The sequence below is a fragment of the Amphiura filiformis genome, chromosome 10 (genome assembly GCF_039555335.1).
Source record: "Amphiura filiformis chromosome 10, Afil_fr2py, whole genome shotgun sequence".
Classification (NCBI taxonomy): domain Eukaryota; kingdom Metazoa; phylum Echinodermata; class Ophiuroidea; order Amphilepidida; family Amphiuridae; genus Amphiura; species Amphiura filiformis.
The window spans coordinates 37697672-37720649 of NC_092637.1; the positions used below are offsets into that span (position 1 = coordinate 37697672).

At 36.0% G+C, this 22978-nt stretch overlaps 1 protein-coding gene across 1 annotated transcript; it reads left to right on the forward strand.

The window, feature by feature from the left end:
- The first annotated feature begins 1037 nt into the window (after nucleotides 1–1037).
- LOC140161835 (uncharacterized) lies at nucleotides 1038–20589 on the forward strand. Its single transcript, XM_072185130.1, has 16 exons — nucleotides 1038–1136; nucleotides 7357–7434; nucleotides 7932–7997; nucleotides 9867–9983; nucleotides 10673–10705; nucleotides 11641–11757; nucleotides 12449–12481; nucleotides 13291–13349; nucleotides 13511–13625; nucleotides 14316–14348; nucleotides 15145–15261; nucleotides 15918–15950; nucleotides 16885–17001; nucleotides 17694–17726; nucleotides 19803–19907; nucleotides 20441–20589. Exons 2-15 carry the CDS (start codon nucleotides 7368–7370, stop codon nucleotides 19871–19873), a joined length of 1011 nt encoding a protein of 336 aa, XP_072041231.1. The 5' UTR covers nucleotides 1038–1136; nucleotides 7357–7367; the 3' UTR covers nucleotides 19874–19907; nucleotides 20441–20589.
- Nucleotides 20590–22978: the final 2389 nt, after the last annotated feature.

The window sequence follows — 22978 nt, forward strand, 5'->3', positions numbered from 1 at the left end:
AGTGCTGTATTTATCTGGAATGGGGAGTACATCCCCCTTAAGGCCTAAAATGCTATCAGAACGACATTCCACGTATTTCAGAGAATGCAATTTGGTGTGTCTGACGTGGTTTCACTATATATAGTCTCAGGTTCCACAAAAAACATGCAAATGTTGTTATCCGATCCCTTAACATGGGCCCAAAATTGCTCAGGTCTCACTGAATGACTCCCATTTTCTCACCCAATAACCCCATATATTTGGGCTTCTCACCTAATCACTCATGGGCTTCTCACCCAATAACCCCATTATTTGATCTTCTCATCCAATCACCCATGGGCTTCTCAGCCAATAACCCCAGGGCTTCTCACTTAATCACACGTGCACACTTACTTTTGAATCTCTGTCCACACATCCCCGTCACTTCGAAAATCGAGTGCACCCCTGTATAATTATGTTGGTTCTATTCACACATTACACATCATAACAACTATATAGACCTAAATTTCTTACAAAATCTTTGCCCCTAGGGGCGGTGCAATAATTGTGTGCCAATTGTGTGCCAAAAATGCTTTCCCCCATCTCGGCCTGCCATAAATAGTTTACCCCCCCTCGGCCTGCTAACAAATGCTTCCCTCCCCCTTTGCACATGCCAAAAGATCCCAATTTGCAAATCTTATGGTCTATATCATGTATAATGCGAGCGTCGCGAGCAGGGAAATGTGCATATTTGAGCGTTTTCGTGCTGTTTTCCTAAGCTTTTTTTAAAAGGCGCCTCATAAATGTGTGTCAAAAGTCGCCCCCCCCCGCTCGGCTTGCAAAATATCCCCCCCCCCCTTTCGGCTGGCCAAAAAATTCTAACCGCCCCTCCCCATTTTACCCTCCCCTGCAGGGCTTATAATGATTGCAGAGCCCCTTTATATTCAAAATATGGATCACCAATACAGCCAAAGTATGAATAATGCATAAATAATTATTCTAAGAAAATAATTATCATAAAACACGGATTAGGGCCTCTAGACAGTTTAAATCACCATTTTGTGAAACTTTATAATGCATCTGAAGGCCGGATACGGTATGTAAGCACTTTCACACAGGACATCAAGCAATAAACTCTGACATCAGCCGTTGCGCATCCAGAGATAGATCGTCGATCGGTAAGTCTAACCAATAGTTTGTATTTGGTTTGTTTGTTTGTTTGTTTAACCAGTTGGTCTGGGCGGACACACACTTGGGTCCTGATAGGACCATGCTCAAGCAAAATGCTTTAATAAGCCAAGCCTTAAAAGCTTATATTTATGATGGCCGAAGTGAAGAGAAAGAACGAAACAGGATTGAAGAAAAAGAGGAGAAAAAAGGCCACTCCCAACAAATCAATTGTACAATTTTGTTCTTAGTCTTGGGTCGAGAATTCTTATTCCGTGCCTCGATACAAAGGCTTTAATTTGTAAAATTCTATTATCATTCATATTATTAATTTTAAACATATTTAAACACAGTGATATTTACTAGTTTATACGATATCGGCGATACAGACAAACAACTTGATTAGCCTTGGTACGTGATACCAACTTTTAAAGTTGTCTGAAAAATTGCATGTAAATCATTCGTGGACTTTTGTGATCCTATAGCATCCTCTTTTTATGACATTTTCAGTAGATATCCACGAAAAAAGCGTATTCCCAAAGTTTCAGTTGATTCCGATTTTGCGTTTGCAAGTTATGCATGATTATGTGTATTACACTACTACATAGGCCACTGTAGAACGAAATTAAAATTGACGATATTTTTGCTAAACGAATTAATCTGCAAGAAATTTTTGGTTCATAAACATTATGTAGCCAGAAGTTTCTAGTTGTATAAAAATCTCAACTTTTTTTGAGAAAAGTGGGGGGATGAGGCTGTGGATCACGAAATACCCCTTTAAGTCACATTTTTACAGTAATTTGCTCATCCAGACAATCGTAAAAATCATCAAAATTCACATTTTGGTACCTTTGCCATATTTGTCATAGATGTGCTAATCACACTATGAACCACAATGGCCTCATCCCAGTGGCATAGCACAGTAACCTCAATTAAACAATCATAGTGTAAAATGTGACCTCAAGTTGCAGAATATGAGTTTTTGTACCCAAATTGTCAAAGGTCATTCAATGAATGGACAAATCTATTGGGGTTAAAGAACTGTGCCCTGATGGATGAGCATGTTGTGGATCCTAGTGTCATACCCTAGAAAGGAATTCTACGGTCTATGTGCTAATATAGCATGCAAGCGTGGTTCAGCCGAAAGCTGTGTATTTAAGACAAAATAAGGCATTTTACATGAATTTATATACTGACAGTATATAAATTAGCTATAAAAAATTATTTGAATGGGGCTTCAACTTCGTCAATACTGCTGCTTTCTTCGTTTTTTGCCAAATATGTTATTTTAAAAATATCAAATGACAATTTGAATAACTTATCATTCACTTTTAAGCAATATTTATAAACATTTTTTTTACACTTGCGCTGGGATCACTGAATGGGTCTTTAATTATTTAAACAATTAGACCTATTCAAACATTTTCAAGTAAATTTTTCCTAATATTGTCGTCCGATCCCTAAAGCGTACACAAACTGCGGGATAAAATGATAATCACGGTAAAGGAAAGGTTTGGCAATACTTTTTACTCCGAGGATAGGAGGGGCCCAGAATGGCCAATAAGATCGCATTTGCCGCCGGTCAATTTCACGCGCCAAAATTGTTTAATAAGTGGGGTTCCCCTTTTCAAAAACCGGGATCCTTCCGGGATGTGGGGGTGGGTCCGTGGGCGCCGTAAATGTTAATCTTTTTTTTTGCTACATTAAAATTTTCAGTAATATATTATGTGTTTTTATATTATGTTGTATCAAAATTGGTAGATAATGGTAACAGTATTTGCAATATTGTATGTTATATGCTTGCTGAACAGTTTATTTTAATATGCATAAAGTATAGTGCAATATAAATATTTCTTTTATTCTTGTTGTACCAATATGTCTTAGGCTCATCAAGGACCACAGTGGAAATAAGTGTGCTTTTATGTATGCTTTTCTGTGTTTTTAAATCCTTGGTTTGAATCCTATTAAAATGAAATATAATGAAATGAAATGAAATGAAATAAGCACCTTCACGGACTTTTTTTCTAAAAGTTGTTATTTTTCAATTCAGGGAGGACATCATTAATTGCCAGTTATTAAGGGATCTGGAATGAGCGTTTTGAGCGTTTCGATAGTATTTTTTGTGGGACATGAGAGCACTTCAGACATATCGAATTGCATTCTGAATATGAAGAATGTCTTTCTGATATCAAATATTTTTGAAATTCACGATATAATACAAATTTTATGACAAATTATTAAAATTTGATATTTTTCACATTTTTGATATATAACAGTCCTCGAAATAAATTTCATAAATCTAATGATATATTCTTAAAGTGTATGCAGTTGGGAAAAAGCCGACGATCAATTGAAAATGTTGACCTTTCATATTGAAGATATGGATTTTTTCCCCAAAAGACCTAGTTTTTTGGTGTTTTGGAAAAAACCCATATCTTCAATACGAAAGGTCAAAATTTTCAATTGATTGTCGGCTTTTCACCACACCTACATACACTATAAGTATAAATCATCAGATTTATAAAATTTACTTCAAGTACTGTTACATATCAAAAAAAACAATTTTTAATAATTTGCCATAAAATGTTTATTACATTGCGAATTTCAAAAAAAAAAAAAATTTGATATCAGAAGGACATTCTTCGTATTCAGAATGCAATTCGATATGTCTGATGTGCTCTAATGTCCCACAATAAATACTGTGCAAACGTTCATACCCCATCCCTTAAGATAAGCTTCATAAGGATATAATACATATCATAAGAATAAAGTTGTTTAATATGAACGATCATTGATTGGATTCTAATCTTACATCGAGGTCGTATGTAGGCGATATTACCATCAATTCTTTTGAAATCTTATTTTGACGCCACCTGATACTCGTCAAATCATAGACTACATCCCAGAATACACCACGTCACTTACCTTTTTCAGCCAGACCAATAAACCAACGGACTGCAACATCTATTCATATCTTGTGTCCGATTTGAGCGCTGACATTTTTTTAAGCAGTATGCAGACTCCGAGTATTAGACGTACAATATTGTATGTAACATATATACGTTATTTAATCTATTGCCATTCTATTTCCAGTAATGTTTAAGTTCTAACGAATGTTTGATGACGTAAAATCGATAATATGTTACGTATAATATCTGGTAGAAATATATTATCGATTTTACGTCATCAAACATTCGTTAGAACTTAAACATTACTGGAAATAGAATGGCAATAGATTAAATAACGTAGATATGTTACATACAATATTGTACGTCTAATAAAAAGTATGCATACTGCTTAAGGCCCGGTCTTTTTCCTTTCTTTCTTTCTTTACCAAATAATTGCTGCTGCTCCCGTAAATTACATAGTAAGCCTACAATGTCGTCACCACCATGAACCATAGGCTGGTGGAAAGTTGTGGTGTTTACTGGGAGGGCAACTGGGGGGGGGGTTCTGAGCTAACTGATGGATCCTTTGGCGCTGGCACTGCTTTATACCTTCACGAGCTCTTAATTTTGGATCACTTGTAATACATGTTGGGAGCACGTGTGGTCGAGTGGATAAGGCGCCCGACTCATAATCCATAGGTTGCGAGTTCGAGCCCCGCTCGTGCCAACGTGTTGTGTCCTTGGGCAAGGCACTTTATCCTCATTGCCTACTGGGGGTTGGGTTGGGTTGGGTTGGATGTTTGTATAGTTGTTTGTTTCAATATTGCAATATTGGCGCTGATTTAGCTGCTGCCTGCAAATTGCTTTGTGTCTGTTTAGTTGTGTTTAATGTTCAATTCTAGCAATTTGACCTGCCGGTCACCATTAGAGTTTGAAAAAAAAACACCTTAAAAACAAACAAACAAACAAAACAACATACCATCCAAAACTTCTAAGAGCCCCAGTGATATTGCAGCTGTAAAGCACTTCTTCGAGTACTCCTTCGTGTACATGTTCAATTGGAATTTGTATGCACCAGGAACCAGTTTTAGGATCTTTTGCAAAAACATGGTGCATTGTGGTAATTATCTTCTTCTAAAGTTAATATGTGCAATCTGGCGAAAATGAAAGGCTTGAATGCGCCCATCAAAGTTTAATTCTCAAGGTTTAAACCATAAAATATTATATTTCTATATTAAACAACTATTGCATGGTTGTCTAATCACTTGAAGAATTTTACTAATCCACGTTTATTCAATTTGTGTAACAAACACATTGAATAAATCCTAACATTCGCAGATAAATCCACAGATTTAGAGCGTATTAATATAGGCCTATTGTTGCTGGACCATGAACTGTGGTATCATACTATGTTGTAATCTATCTAAAGCGCTCCACAGACTCCGAGTATTGTACGTACAATATTGTATGCAACATATCTACGTTATTTTATCTATTGCCATTCTATTTCCAGTAATGTTTAAGTTCTAACGAATGTTTGATGACGAAAAATCGATAATATGTTACATGTAATATCTAGTAGAAATATATTATCGATTTTACGTCATCAAACATTCGTTAGAACTTAAACATTACTGGAAATAGAATGGCAATAGATTAAACAACGTAGATATGTTGCATACAATATTGTACGTACAATAAAAAGTCTGAATACTGCTTTAGGCCACCCCCTCCTAAAAAAAACCAACAACCAGATTTGTCTCATGTCCTCCGCGCGTTAGCTCGAGCAAAATTGCAGAAGTTGAATTTTGGCCGAAAATCGGCTGTAAAATCACCGTTCAATTTCAATTTTGTTTCTGCTCGCACCGCACTCCAAAATTGTAACGTCAGATGTAGCCTGTTTTCCAGCTAAATATAGCCTGAATCCAGGGTTTCCCAAAATTGGCGTTGTTCAATTTGTAAAAAGTAAAATAAAAAACCGCATACCGCATTAGATTTCAAATTCTCATAGGACATGAGACAAAGCTGTTATTATTTTGCCTCAAACTAATACTTATTTATTCACTCGTTTTTTTGGCCCTGAATGGACATAATTTTATCTCCAAATGGCAATAAGGATGACTTCCCGGGTAGTGTCAAACGAAAGAGAAAAAAGTAAAGAATAATATAAAATCATTTCCCGGGGGTGACACTCATAACATCCGCGAATTAAAAAAAAATATTCCAAAAATTCCAATCTTACTAACTTTAACAGATAAAATTAAAGGGTAAAATATCCCTGTCAGCCAAGCCTAATGGTCTATTTTTATTTGAATAGATAATCAAGATACGATGGAAATTGACTATGACCTCTAACTTAAAGCCATATTATGACATTTGCTGAGGAAGACGCCCTCACTGAATTTTTAAAATTCCTTTTTTTACACAATTAAATTGTACTTTATTAAACCAATATACCCTGCAAAAAATCAAGACTCTAGGTGCTGTAGTTTTGTCAAAATCGGAGATTTTGAATAAAACGCCGGAACCGGCGCTTTATTATTACGATGGAATTATTAGTCGAACGCATGCACGATGTTCATAACACACAGTACGTACACGGCGTGCGGGACGGAGATCTACACAACAAAGGGTCGTACCATAACATGACCGAAGGAGTGGTACGTATTGGCGACATATGCGCTGGTAGTAAATTCCAATTTTCTTTGCTTTGCCGTAGTCGTTCGGCTCAAAAATAAAAGGGGATATATCTGACAGTAAAAGCTAACATTTTATGGCAAAGAAAATACTAATCTATTTTGTTTGAAAATGTTATAATATGGCTTTTGTTCTCGACCGAAGAAGGGAGGTGTTTTGATTTTCAATATAAAAATAGCATTGTTAACTTTTCGGTATTTTCCAACAGTGATTGAGGAAAACGAGGAGGCCATATTTCTTTTATTCAAATGTTTGATTTGGAAGATAAACCTTAGAGTACCACAAACAGATTTGGAATGATCCTTGATAAATGTATTCATCTGTATAAAGTTTTTCTAAAGCATTCCAAAGTTTTCATTTTTTTATTTAAAAAAATAATAGTGATAATTTATACGGCCTTAAGTATAAGAAAACACATAATAGCTTAGGTGACAGAAAGGCTACACATTAGGCAGAGGAGCCCTATTTTAACGTTAGCTTTGGATATTGAATTATTTTATTGATTTTTCACCCGGGTAAACATGGTAAATAAAATTAATTAAATATCCAAAGCTAACGCTAAATAGGGCGTGTCTGTAGGCCATAAAAGTTTATAAACAAAAAATTCTCATTGTTTCGTTTCTTGTTTCGTAAATTTTGTCCGCAGAAACCACGAAGATGAAGACAGTCCTTGCATTATGTTTCTTGGGCCTATGTTGCACATTTGCAAATGCAGCAAAATTGGGTAAGATCCGTACACAAAAAACAAACAAATAAATAAATAAATAAATAGATACTTGGAGAAAGATAATCTTCGTGCAGAGTGCTCGATGCATATAAAGCAGAGCTAATACGAGTAGAACTTGTGGAACGAGAGTTGTAACTCTGAGTTTCACGCTAATCTGCTAATGCCATCATCAGACAACTGAGGGTTATTCGCTGCTTACCGTAGGCCTTATCCTATTAATGCGGACGTGAAGAGGAAATTTTGATTTTGGTACCTTTGTCATTGTCAAAGATGTGCTAAAATATCCTACTGGTAGTTCAGCCTAAAGCCGTGTATGAAAGACAAAACTTTTTGCCAAATTTTTCATTTCAAAAATACTAAATGACAACTTGAAATACCTATCCTTCACTTCTAAGCAATTTACAAACAATTTAATTTTTTTACACTTGCGCTGGGATCACTGAAAGGACCTTTCATTAATTATGCATATTATAATTATAAATTTCGTGTTATAGGATTGGAAGAAGAAGTTGAGGATTTGCTGAGAGAATTGAAACGAACCCTTGAAACCCGTCAAGTAGGTAAGTAAAATGTACAAAACGTATATTGGGGTAATTCCAAGCGTTGCGGAATGATGCAAAATGCCTTCGCACGAATTTCTTTTTAATGCAGCAGCCAATTACCATGTACTATTAACAGCATAAGGTGAATAGCATTATGATAAACTATTTTGGTAAGTGAATGATTACGGTAGGAAAAACTTTTCCAAACCACCCTAATTTCCTAATTTCATATATGTGCAAACTTCGCGTTGCGGAATGATACGCACGGTGGCAGTATTTTTTTCCCAAAACATTTTCATGCGCGTATTTTTTTTTTTTTTTTTTTTTTAGGGGGGGCGGCGGCTTTGGGGAAAAGCAGGGGCGGCCAAAACGAAGGGGCGGCGGAAGAAGAAGGGGCGGCAAAAAGAATTAGTAAAGAAAAAAGGGCGAAAAAAATTTGAAAAGTATAAAAAATTGTGAAAAAATTGTACTATACATCAAAATGTGTTGCTTTTAGGGCGCTAGCGCTTATAATCCTTTTTTGTTTGCTCAAGCTATGTGAGTTTAGTAATCTGGGATATTAAATTTGACATTTAATGTAAAGCTTAGGTTGTATACTAACAACCATCAGTGTCCATGGGCATTGTCTCTTTATGCCAAATTTTCCGACACTAGGTTGCGTTGCGGAATGATACAAAGGAGCGTTGCGGAATGATGCTATGTGTAAAATCCAATAGAAAATGAAAAGCAGTCCATATTTAAAAATAAAAATAAAAATATCAATACATTTGAGTAAATTGTGTTTTATATACTTAGCTAATTATGTTAGCTGACAAATATCACAATTTATCCAAAAATATTTATCACCGATATTTTTATTTTATAATTTGTGTTGCAAGGTCACATTTCCGAATTAACATTATGTCAACATTCTGCGAGTCTAAAATTCTTGGAAATGAAATGTAGCACTGAATGTTAGCCATTTGATCTAATATAACAACTATCATGATCTATCAAGAAATAATCATCACCGTTTTTTTAATCGTAAATTTTCAAACAAATCCCAATCCATGAATCCTTGTATCATCATTCTGCAACGCGTTGCGGAATGATGCAAGGGGTTTTGCTAGGAAATGTCACTTACAATGGTGTAGGCAGTGCTGAAACATCAATTACTGCAAAGAAAAAAATATGCTTTGCATTCTAGTTTTAATAAAAATCGATCTTATTTTAAATTGCAGTCAAATAAATGCATGAATGATACTTGCGGTGCAACATGATGCTTTTAATCGTGAAATTGGTATTCAAACAATGCTGATGAAGAAATACATTATAAAATATAAAAATTTCCGGTGTTTATATTTTTGAGTTACTTATAAACTTCATTATTCACATGCATAATATTTTCCAAAATTTTACGGTACAGAGCAGCTGCTGTGTTTAGTTTTGCTGCTTTTACCAGTCAAGAATATGCACATTTATGCAAATTAGGATGTTGTTTTAGGACAATTTGGGCGAGCTTGCTTGGAATTGCCCATTGACATCATATCATTAATATCTTACACTCTTGTTCCTCTTTTCTTTCTTTCAAGAAAAACTTAAATTTAAATCCTGATGAAATTTAGAGTACATGTACTTAGAAAACTAATTATGTTGTAAGCCTAGGTAGTCTTTGTCGCAGACTCTCACAATCAAGGTTGGAGCATTGAAGGCGCGACGATCTATGATATTCGGCGCTAAAGCAAGCGTAGTATTTTCACACAGCCATACGCACCCCTGCATATGGTGGTAGTTCATCGGTTTCACACACCAAGTTTAGGTGTATGCAGTGATTAGTTGTCAATAATAATCGTTATGCAGTTTGCAGGTAAAAGCTGGTAAACATTGAAATTTTCTTCTGTTTCTTAGAATGTGTGGATGGTGACAATTGTGAAAGTTGGAAGCCTCATTGTAATACTGGAGATTTTCAATATTTGGCCCGACAGAACTGCCCTGTAACGTGTGAAGTAAGCGAATGTGCATCAGGTAAGAGAAGTCTAATACTGCATGATTCTGTTTTTGGTGCTACATTAGTGGAACCAATGCTTCTGGATCTGAAACTAGTATACTTGTCTCAGCTCTGGATCGCATATTAAATAACAAACTTAGGCTTGGTGGTGGCATTTGTTCAATGGCCCCATGCACGACCCCCATAGTCTCCACCAGGGATCAAAGGACATAATATGGGGTCAAATTGCAAATTAATCTTATGCTCTTGTAACATATACCTCACATTTTTCTCACGTCAGAAAGATGTACTAGGACGTATAAGTAGAGTTCACAGTTTATAAAGTCGAGAAGGTAAAATGACATCCTGTTGCACAAGTCAAAACTTTTCAAAATGATCCGATTTCTTCCAAACTGCTCTAAAAATTCTCCCCTCTAGATAAGAAATCTGAAACATTGATTGTCAACTCATATTTTAAGTGCAATGCTTGATATCAAGTCCCTCAAACTAGCACTTGGATACCGAGTCAAACTAGCACTTGACTCGGAAATCCGAGTGTGCTGGGAGTCATTACTTGGACATTTGACCCAGCAGAAATAAGAGTGTGATGTCGAAACAAATTTAAGTGATCCTATATCATGTTCACTGAATATGATAGGGTCACTTTGAAATTTACGGCTATTATGTCAATTGGAATTGATACAATTCTTTGCGTATTTCGTTTCAGCCAAACGAGCCCTTGAAACCCGTCAGGAACCAAGTAAGTAATGTATCAAGCGTACATTGACATCAATCATATTATATGAATGTCTTACACTCTTGTTTTTCTTTCGCATACTCTTCCTTCTTTACTTCCTTCCAGCATGTGTTCCTTCTTTATTATTTCTCTTTCTTTCTTTCTTTCTTTCTTTCTTTCTTTCTTTCTTTCTTTCTTTTTCTTTCTTTCTTTCTTTCTTTCTTTCTTTCTTTCTTTCTTTCTTTCGTCTTTCTTTCTTTCTTTCTTTCTTTCTTTCTTTCTTTCTTTCTTTCTTTCTTTCTTTCTTTCTTTCTTTCTTTCTTTCTTTCTTTCTTTCTTTCTTTCTTTCTTTCTTTCTTTTTCTTTCTTTCTTTCTTTCGTCGTTCGTACTTTCTTTCCTTCATACGTTCTTCGTTTCTTTTTTAAGTTTGTTCCAGAAAAACTTAAATTTAAATCCTGATGAAATTTAGAGTACTTAGAAAACTAATTATGTTGTAAGCCTAGGTAGTCTTTGTCGCAGACTCTCACAATCAAGGTTGGAGCATTGAAGGCGCGACGATCTAAGATATTCGGCGCTAAAGCAAGCGTAGTATTTTCACACAGCCATACGCACCCCTGCATATGAGATCCCAAAATGACTCTCAAACTTTTGTTCTATGATTTAGTCAAGGAGTCTACAGGCTGGTCCTCTACTAGTACTTAGAAAACTAATTGTGTTGTAAGCATAGGCAGACTCTCACAATCCAAGATGGTGCATTGAAGGCGCGACGATCTAAGATATTCGGTGCTAAAGAGAGCGTAGTATTTTCACACAGCCATACGCACCCCTGCATGTGGTGATAGTTTATCGGTTTCATACACCAAGTTTAGGTGTATGCAGTGATTAGTTGTCAATAATAATCGTTATGCAGTTTGCAGGTAAAAGCTGGTAAACATTGAAATTTTCTTCTGTTTCTTAGAATGTGTGGATGGTGACAATTGTGAAAGTTGGAAGCCTCATTGTAATACTGGAGATTTTCAATATTTGGCCAGACAGAACTGCCCTGTAACGTGTGAAGTAAGCGAATGTGCATCAGGTAAGAGAAGTCTAATACTGCATGATTCTGTTTTTGGTGCTACATTAGTGGAACCAATGCTTCTGGATCTGAGACTAGTATACTTGTCTCAGCTCTGGATCGCATATTAAATAACAAACTTAGGCTTGGTGGTGGCATTTGTTCAATGGCCCCATGCATGACCCCCATAGTCTCCACCAGGGATCAAAGGACATAATATGGGGTCAAATTGCAAATTAATCTTATGCTCTTGTAACATATATCTCGCATTTTTCTCACGTCAGAAAGATGTACTAGGACGTATAAGTAGAGTTCACAGTTTATAAAGTCGAGAAGGTAAAATGACATCCTGTTGCACAAGTCAAAACTTTTCAAAATGATCCGATTTCTTCCAAACTGCTCTAAAAATTCTCCCCTCTAGATAAGAAATCTGAAACATTGATTGTCAACTCATATTTTAAGTGCAATGCTTGATATCAAGTCCCTCAAACTAGCACTTGGATACCGAGTCAAACTAGCACTTGACTCGGAAAAATCCGAGTGTGCTGGGAGTCATTACTCGGACATTTGACCCAGCAGAAATAAGAGTGTGATGTCGAAACAAATTTAAGTGATCCTATATCATGTTCACTGAATATGATAGGGTCACTTTGAAATCTACGGCTATTATGTCAATTGGAATTGATACAATTCTTTGCGTATTTCGTTTCAGCCAAACGAGCCCATGAAACCCGTCAGGAACCAAGTAAGTAATGTATCAAGCGTACATTGACATCAATCATGTTATATGAATGTCTTACACTCTTGTTTCTCTTTCGCATGCTCTTCCTTCTTTACTTCCTTCCAGCATGTGTTCCTTCTTTCTTATTTCTCTTTCTTTCTTTATTTCTTTCTTTCTTTCTTTCTTTCTTTCTTTCTTTCTTTCTTTCTTTCTTTCGTCGTTCGTACTTTCTTTCCTTCATACGTTCTTCGTTTCTTTTTCAACTGTGCATAATTAACTTCATATAAACCTACATAATGTATTTCACAATTTCTACTCATTCCAAATTGCAATTTCCACTCACTTGAACAATGCATTTAAATAACATTCCAATTTAGCCCAAAGGTGATTTTACTAAACCATCCCTTTTTAATTCCAACATCCTTTCTTGTATAAACCTATGTGACCTCCTACTCCACTTCACATTACAACTGCCTCAGCGATGTTTGTCTTTTTTAAAGACTATTCTTGTTTAAGTTTGTTCCAGAAAAACTTAAATTTAAATCCTGATGAAATTTAGAGTACTTAGAAAACTAATTATGTTGTAAGCCTAGGTAGTCTTTGTCGCAGACTCTCACAATCAAGGAGCATTGAAGGCGCGACGATCTAAGATATTCGGCGCTAAAGCAAGCGTAGTATTTTCACACAGCCATACGCACCCCTGCATATGAGATCCCAAAATGACTCTCAAACTTTTGTTCTATGATTTAGTCAAGGAGTCTACAGGCTGGTCCTCTACTAGTACTTAGAAAACTAATTGTGTTGTAAGCATAGGCAGACTCTCACAATCCAAGATGGTGCATTGAAGGCACGACGATCTAAGATATTCGGTGCTAAAGCATGTAAAGAGAGCGTAGTATTTTCACACAGCCATAAGCATCCCTGCATGTGGTGATAGTTTATCGGTTTCATACACCAAGTTTAGGTGTATGCAGTGATTAGTTGTCAATAATAATCGTTATGCAGTTTGCAGGTAAAAGCTGGTAAACATTGAAATTTTCTTCTGTTTCTTAGAATGTGGATGGTGACAATTGTGAAAGTTGGAAGCCTCATTGTAATACTGGAGATTTTCAATATTTGGCCCGACAGAACTGCCCTGTAACGTGTGAAGTAAGCGAATGTGCATCAGGTAAGAGAAGTCTAATACTGCATGATTCTGTTTTTGGTGCTACATTAGTGGAACCAATGCTTCTGGATCTGAGACTAGTATACTTGTCTCAGCTCTGGATCGCATATTAAATAACAAACTTAGGCTTGGTGGTGGCATTTGTTCAATGGCCCCATGCACGACCCCCATAGTCTCGTACCAGGGATCAAAGGACATAATATGGGGTCAAATTGCAAATTAATCATATGCTCTTGTAACATATACCTTACATTTTTCTCACGTCAGAAAGATGTACTAGGACGTATAAGTAGAGTTCACAGTTTATAAAGTCGAGAATGTAAAATGACATCCTGTTGCACAAGTCAAAACTTTTCAAAATGATCCGATTTCTTCCAAACTGCTCTAGAAATTCTCCCAACTAGATAAGAAGTCTGAAACATTGATTGTCAACTCATATTTTAAGTGCAATGCTTGATATCAAGTCCCTCAAACTAGCACTTGGATACTGAGTCAAACTAGCACTTGACTCGGAAATCCGAGTGTGCTGGGAGTCATTACTTGGACATTTGACCCAGCAGAAATAAGAGTGTGATGTCGGAACAAATTTAAGTGATCCTATATCATGTTCACTGAATATGATAGGGTCACTTTGAAATTTACGGCTATTATGTCAATTGGAATTGATACAATTCTTTGCGTATTTCGTTTCAGCCAAACGAGCCCTTGAAACCCGTCAGGAACCAAGTAAGTAATGTATCAAGCGTACATTGACATCAATCATATTATATGAATGTCTTACACTCTTGTTTCTCTTTCGCATGCTCTTCCTTCTTTACTTCCTTCCAGCATGTGTTCCTTCTGTCTTATTTCTCTTTCTTTCTTTCTTTCTTTCTTTCTTTCTTTCTTTCTTTCTTTCTTTCTTTCTTTCTTTCTTTCTTCCTTTCTTTCTTTCTTCCTTTCTTTCGTCGTTCGTACTTTCTTTCCTTCATACGTTCTTCGTTTCTTTTTTACGTTTGTTCCAGAAAAACTTAAATTTAAATCCTGATGAAATTTAGAGTACTTAGAAAACTAATTATGTTGTAAGCCTAGGTAGTCTTTGTCGCAGACTCTCACAATCAAGGAGCATTGAAGGCGCGACGATCTAAGATATTCGGCGCTAAAGCAAGCGTAGTATTTTCACACAGCCATACGCACCCCTGCATATGAGATCCCAAAATGACTCTCAAACTTTTGTTCTATGATTTAGTCAAGGAGTCTACAGGCTGGTCCTCTACTAGTACTTAGAAAGCTAATTGTGTTGTAAGCATAGGCAGACTCTCACAATCCAAGATGGTGCATTGAAGGCGCGACGATCTAAGATATTCGGTGCTAAAGAGAGCGTAGTATTTTCACACAGCCATACGCACCCCTGCATGTGGTGATAGTTTATCGGTTTCATACACCAAGTTTAGGTGTATGCAGTGATTAGTTGTCAATAATAATCGTTATGCAGTTTGCAGGTAAAAGCTGGTAAACATTGAAATTTTCTTCTGTTTCTTAGATTGTGTGGATGGTGACAATTGTGAAAGTTGGAAGCCTCATTGTAATACTGGAGATTTTCAATATTTGGCCCGACAGGCATGCCCTGTAACGTGTGAAGTAAGCGAATGTGCATCAGGTAAGAGAAGTCTAATACTGCATGATTCTGTTTTTGATGCTACATTAGCGGAACCAATGCGTCCGGATCGCATATTAAATAACAAACCTAGGCTTGGTGGTGGCATTTGTTCAATGTCCCCATGCACGACCCCCATAGTCTCCACCAGGGATCAAAGGACATAATATGGGGTCAAATTGCAAATTAATCTTATGCTCTTGTAACATATACCTAACATTTTTCTCACGTCAGAAAGATGTACTAGGACGTATAAGTAGAGTTCACAGTTTATAAAGTCGAGAAGGTAAAATAACATTCTGTTGCACAAGTCAAAACTTTTCAAAATGATCCGATTTCTTCCAAACTGCTCTAAAAATTCTCCCCTCTAGATAAGAAATCTGAAACATTGATCGTTAACTCATATTTTAAGTGCAATGCTTGATATCAAGTCCCTCAAACTAGCACTTGGATACCGAGTCAAACTAGCACTTGACTCGGAAATCCGAGTGTGCTGGGAGTCATTACTTGGACATTTGACCCAGCAGAAATAAGAGTGTGATGTCGGAACAAATTTAAGTGATCCTATATCATGTTCACTGAATATGATAGGGGCACTTTGAATTTACGGCTATTATGTCAATTGGAATTGATACAATTCTTTGCGTATTTCGTTTCAGCCAAACGAGCCCTTGAAACCCGTCAGGAACCAAGTAAGTAATGTATCAAGCGTACATTGATATCAATCATATTATATGAATGTCTTACACTCTTGTTTCTCTTTCGCATGCTCTTCCTTCTTTACTTCCTTCCAGCATGTGTTCCTTCTGTCTTATTTCTCTTTCTTTCTTTCTTTCTTTCTTTCTTTCTTTCTTTCTTTCTTTCTTTCTTTCTTTCTTTCTTTCTTTCTTTCTTTCTTTCTTTCGTCTTTCTTTCTTTCTTTCTTTCTTTCTTTCTTTCTTTCTTTCTTTCTTTCTTTCTTTCTTTCTTTCTTTCTTTCTTTCTTTCTTTCTTTCTTTCTTTCTTTCTTTCGTTCTTTCTTTCTTTCGTCGTTCGTACTTTCTTTCTTTCGTCGTTCGTACTTTCTTTCCTTCATACGTTCTTCGTTTCTTTTTTAAGTTTGTTCCAGAAAAACGTAAATTTAAATCCTGATGAAATTTAGAGTACTTAGAAAACTAATTATGTTGCAAGCCTAGGTAGTCTTTGTCGCAGACTCTCACAATCAAGGAGCATTGAAGGCGCGACGATCTAAGATATTCGGCGCTAAAGCAAGCGTAGTATTTTCACACAGCCATACGCACCCCTGCATATGAGATCCCAAAATGACTCTCAAACTTTTGTTCTATGATTTAGTCAAGGAGTCTACAGGTTGGTCCTCTACTAGTACTTAGAAAACTAATTGTGTTGTAAGCATAGGCAGACTCTCACAATCCAAGATGGTGCATTGAAGGCGCGACGATCTAAGATATTCGGTGCTAAAGAGAGCGTAGTATTTTCACACAGCCATACGCACCCCTGCATGTGGTGATAGTTTATCGGTTTCATACACCAAGTTTAGGTGTATGCAGTGATTAGTTGTCAATAATAATCGTTATGCAGTTTGCAGGTAAAAGCTGGTAAACATTGAAATTTTCTTCTGTTTCTTAGAATGTGTGGATGGTGACAATTGTGAAAGTTGGAAGCCTCATTGTAATACTGGAGATTTTCAATATTTGGCCCGACAGAACTGCCCTGTAACGTGTGAAGTAAGCGAATGTGCATCAGGTAAGAGAAGTCTAATACTGCATGATTCTGTTTTTGGTGCTACGTTAGTGGAACCAATGCTTCTGGATCTGAGACTAGTATACTTGTCTCAGCTCTGGATCGCATATTAAATAACAAACTTAGGCTTGGTTGGTGGCATTTGTTAAATGGCCCCATGCACGACCCCCATAGTCTCCACCAGGGATCAAAGGACATAATATGGGGTCAAATTGCAAATTAATCTTATGCTCTTGTAACATATACCTCACATTTTTCTCACGTCAGAAAGATGTACTAGGACGTATAAGTAGAGTTCACAGTTTATAAAGTCGAGAAGGTAAAATGACATCCTGTTGCACAAGTCAAAACTTTTCAAAATGATCCGATTTCTTCCAAACTGCTCTAAAATTTCTCCCCTCTAGATAAGAAGTCTGAAACATTGATTGTCAACTCATATTTTAAGTGCAATGTTTGATATCAAGTCCCTCAAACTAGCACTTGCATACCGAGTCAAACTAGCACTTGACTCGGAAATCCGAGTGTGCTGGGAGTCATTACTTGGACATTTGACCCAGCAGAAATAAGAGTGTGATGTCGGAACACATTTAAGTGATCCTATCATGTTTATGCACTGAATATGAAAGGATCACTTTGAAACTTACCCATATTATGTCAATAGAAATTGATAAAATTCTTTGCATTTCTTGTTTCAGCCAAACGAGCCCTTGAAACCCGTCAGGATCCAGGTAAGTAATGTATCAAGCGTACATTGACATCAATCATATTATATGAATGTCTTACACTCTTGTTTCTCTTTCGCATGCTCTTCCTTCTTTATTTTCTTCCTGTGATCCTTTTGTTTTATTTCTTTTGCTCTCCTTCTTTCTTTCTTTAAAGTTTGTTCTAGAAAAACATAAATTTAAGTCCTGATGAATTTTAGAGTACATAGAACACTAATTATGTTGTAAGCCTAGGTAGTCTTTGTCGAAGACTCTCACAATCCAGGATGGTTAATTGAAGGCGCGACGAGCTAAGATATTCGGTGCTAAGGTGAGCGTAGTAGTTTCACAACAGCTATACCTACGCACAATGTTTATTGGTTTCACACAGTACATAGCACTTGTTCAGTGCATGTATGGGCCCATGACAACCCCTCTCTGACATTACAAAATCCACCAGTCCTATACCAAATGAAACAGTAATTTTTAGTGGGGACCTACGTAAATTTTACATAAAATTTTCACCATCAATTCATTGTTAATTTTAACAAAATTCTGAAAATATTTTGGCGTATACATAAAATTGAAATAAAATTCTCTGCCTCCAAAAACCAAATAAATTTTAGCACGATTGGGTATCACGAATCGTTATATACGCATGATGTGCAGTTAATATTCATATATTCTTTTATACATAGGATGCTTCAGTTTTAACACAAAAAATAGTTCATTGAAAACCCTCCCACTCGGCGATTTCAAAAAGGTAACCACGCTTCCCTAGAATGTGCAATAAATTAGCATTAAAAATTTTCTTATTTTAGCAGCATTCTAGAAACCTTGGCGTACGGCGATCACTGCTGTAGATTTGAACCCATGACAATAAAGGGAAATGCAACCGTATTGATATACCAGATTTTACCCACAAGATGGCGAAAGGCCGATGTCTCAATTATGGCTTTCAGTTGGGATTTATTTGGAGGGGGAAGAAGCCAGGGTTTGTCTGGCGGTTGCGAGCTTATAAATTGTATAAATCATTGTAATCAAAGTATCATGTAATACTGTTTTATTTCAGGGAAGCTTCGCGGTATTGGTTATGATGAGGACGATCAGGGTGTTTAGTTAAAGCACATTAGGTTATACCAGAAAATAAGTGCACACCCCCTATAGAGGGGTGACTTTTCAATAATGGAAATGTCTTGATTTCCAAATTTGCTTTCTGAAAACGGCTGGAATTCTAGTTGCCAACGTAACTGGAAAAACCTTGGAAATGCGATTAAATTAATGAAAAATCACGTAATCGTCCAAAATGAGCTCTTAAATTGAGGATTTTCGAGTTTGAACTACTTTTCTGCTACTCGTTTTTATTTGCCCTTGGACACTTTAAATGTCTGTTTCCAACAACCATGGCTGTACAGAAAGTACGGAAATCCGTTACAATCCCATTACAATCGTGTAAAAATCTCAAATTTGAATAACATTGAGGGATTTTTTTTCAGTTGATGTTACAAAGGAGATGGTCAGTGTGACGTCATTTCCGGCCATCTTGTGGTGGCAAAATCAATATAATTACCTTCAAGTATAACAGAACTCACGTGATAACCTAGAGATGAGTACACAGATTTGAACCCATGTCAATAAAGGGAAATGCAACTGTATTGACATACCAGCTTTTACCCAGGTGGTGGCCGCATTGAATTCTCTAAATTCAGTAAATTTTCATCGTCAACCGTGTAATTGAATGTGATTATTTTGAAATTTTAAAACGCTTGAAATATCACAAACAAATAGGCCTATGTTGATAAATAATATAAATACAAGCTAAAACCGTTGGGGTTCGATAATGAACCCCACAAAACTAACCGAGTATATTGGAAAATGCCATACGGCCGGGCGGTTTCACAAGTTGGCGGCTCGATCATGTCATCCGCCGCCTGCTTTTACCCACAGGATGGCGAAAGGCCGATGTCTCAATTATGGCTTTCACTTGGATTTATGTTGAGGCGGAATGGGGGCAGGGTTTGTCTGGGGTTTTTAAGCTTATAAATATTATAAATCAATGTATAAATTTTGAAGTATTTACCATGTTTACTGGTTTTATTTCAGAAAAGCGTACCAATGAGGACGACCTGATGAAGCTCCTTATGAAGGTTCGAGAATATCAACAAAAACTGTAACTTCTATGGTCCCAAATAGGGAAGCTTAAAACAGGTATGTCCTCAATAGAAAATAAGAGGGGGGGGGGGGCGCCAAATTGACCAATTGAGCATCGATTCTGCGCCCCTCCAAGCCATAAAGTCAAAATGGGGAGGGGGGAGGGGCACGTGCCAAGGGTCAATTCAGCATCGATTATGCGCCCCTCCAAGCCATGAAAATCACAAAATTTCGGGACAAAATAATTTGAAAGATCAATAATATTTAAGACTGATATATTCAACTTCATTTTTTTAAAACAATTAGTGATATGCCATATTTGTGCAAAGTGGCACATCAGTGACATGCATGACTGTTTTGATCATTGATCATTTTTGCCCTGTGACCCCGGCCTGTGACCCGGGGTCCCGATATTGCCCTTACGAATCTCATCCTCCTGGTCAAAGCTCTGTATTTTTTTTACATTTTATATGTTTCTACTTTTATGGTGAGATATTATTTCCACACTCTTCCTTCCAAATCTTTAATATTTGCGCCAATGTCCAAGTATTAGGAAATCAGTTTTAAATTATCTTTTCTCTTTTTTTCAGACTTCCGGTTGGCAACATCATGACCGTTTGGCAGAAAAGCAGTAGGCCTACTGTGATCATTGGTGGTAGAGCACTCCTTAATAACTTAGCATCTTAAATATTACAATAAAGCTTTAAGGGTATACGAGGTATTGTTAGTCGAAGCAGCCCCCCCCCCAAAAAAAAATCGATTTTCATTATCTGAATCAATATATTATTGAAAAATAACACTTTGGTGTTTTGCAAAAGTTCATTCTACAAATCATATACTTTGAAAACTTGCTTAAGTTATTGTTGTTAATGAGTTATGTACGTTTTACAAAAGTGTTGTTGTTTCAGCCCTCTTTACAATAAAACTCAAGGACCACAGGAAGTATATCTGTGATATTTGAATTCTTCTACACGCTCGCTATGAATTGAGCAATGCAATATTTGCTAAAGCTCACTACCATTCGTAAGATGCTGTGAACTACATATTTTTTTGCTGCTTCGACCAACAATACATCGTATACCCTTAAATAATTATTACAGTAAAGCTTTAATATCAGAGTTCTGCACTTTACCGCAGAACATCCTTGTGGCCCGTTCTCACAAAACCTTGAACATGTTAACTCTCTCCACGCGGGTGTGGACTGCAGACGACAAGTTTCAAATTTTAGTTGCATTTTTCAAAAATTTCAGAATTGTAAATTTTCATGACCATATTTGAAATCAGCATGAAAAATGCATTAAAATGAGTACAAACAAGCCTAGTATTGGTTCAGTGGTTCTTAAGATAGCTCTTGATATTTTGAGAAATTTTCTCAAAACTTGGTCATTTTAATATGTTGAAGCTTATGACTAGCACGCAGAGCATTAATCTTCTTTGGGATAACGACTTTGGGTTATTCCAGTTAAAATCCATACACCACCGTATGGAAGTCATTAATCTTCTACACAGGGAATGTAAATTTCTAACAGGGTTGTACCTGAAAGGGTGATCATATCTGACATACACACCCCCTGTGTGAGAAATTAAGATAATATCTTCTATTGGAGTGTATGGATTTCAACTGGAATAGCCTATTGGCCTAATATATAGTATTTTTTGCAATTGAGTTTTTGTATATTTTTGCAAGTATGCAAGAAAAGGATGATTAGTAGAAATCAAGTGTTGGTCACTGACGTTTGTTCATTGTTGTAATTAGAAATATTCATTATTTTGTTTCTTAAAATTGCATTGACATTTAGCTTATATCTTAACGCGAATTCCCGGAAAGGAATTGTACCACTACCATACCTTCAAAAATGGCTTATTTCAAAAATTATCTGCACCTACCCTAAAGAAGACATTTTTTACTTTAAAAACTCGGGAATTCCCAGATCAGAATTTCACTGGGACGAAATGGGAAATACCAGTTCAGTGTGGGAAAATTCCATTTAGAAATTGGGATATCCCAGAAGAAAAAACCAATTTCACAAAGAATTTTGGGATATCCAATGTCTTCTATAGTCATTTGAAATGACCATAATACATTTTTGGAAATTCCCACCGCTAAATAACTATTTTCGAGGGAATTCCCATGCAGGATACAGGCTAAAATGGTTAAGAATCCCATGTCATCTTTTGTGGGGGTTGCAATTAATTTCTGGAATAGCCCAACATATGTTAAACAAACAATAATGTCATTGTCTTTTTCAAGCTTATTATCCAATCTTTACAGGTTATCAAATCTCTAAAAGTACAATTTTAACGTGTTGTTTGTTTTGTAGGAACAAGGCATATACACTTAGAGCTGATGTTAAATTGACATTGATTTCTCTCTGTTAATATTGATTTCACCATCTTCAAAGAAAAAAAAAGAAGAAGATATATGATTTCTCTATCCTTTAATCTTTTATTATATCTTGTTTTAACCTAACACTTAAGTAACTTTCACATTAAAGACTAATAAAGGTGATATAAACGAATTTTATTAGCGTTCATGAAATGTTATTTTGTAGTTTGATAAATGTAAATATTTTGTTTATAAACAATTGTATACGATTGAGAGAAAATAGATGTACACACCCGCTATAGAGTAGTTTATAGAGTAGTTCGGATTACCGGACTTTTTCCCTCCAGTCATGATTGTTAGAAATCCATCCCAGCAAACACAAAAACGTTTTAAAAACTTATATTTTGGCTTTTGGTTTAGGTAAAAACGTTTTAATAACATTAAAATGTCGGGTTATATAAAGGTCATGATAACGTTTTAAAACGTTTTGTATAAAAACACACTACAACAATATTTTAAAATGTTTTCAAAAAATGTTATTGTAAACTATTTTTGCAAACATTTTTGCCAAATATTGTGTCAATACTGAAATAACATTATGTTAAAATATTTGAACCCAGCAAACACAGAAATGTTCTTATTGGTTTTTTTCAAAACCTTTTAATAACATTTAAATGTCGGGTTATATAAAGGTCATGAAAACGTTTTTAAAACGTTATTGAAAATATTTTGGGCAAACATTTTTCGCAAAATATTTTTTCAACTCCAAAATAACATTCTGTTTCGAATGTTTTGTATCAAG

Coding starts and splice junctions, on each gene's coding strand:
- LOC140161835 (XM_072185130.1), top strand. CDS start 7,368: ATGAAGACAGTCCTTGCATTATGTTTCTTGGGCCTATGTTGCACATTT. Junction 15,951..16,884: donor TGAAACCCGTCAGGAACCAA/GTAAGTAATGTA, acceptor TCTGTTTCTTAG/AATGTGTGGATGGTGACAAT. Junction 17,002..17,693: donor AGTAAGCGAATGTGCATCAG/GTAAGAGAAGTC, acceptor TTCTTGTTTCAG/CCAAACGAGCCCTTGAAACC.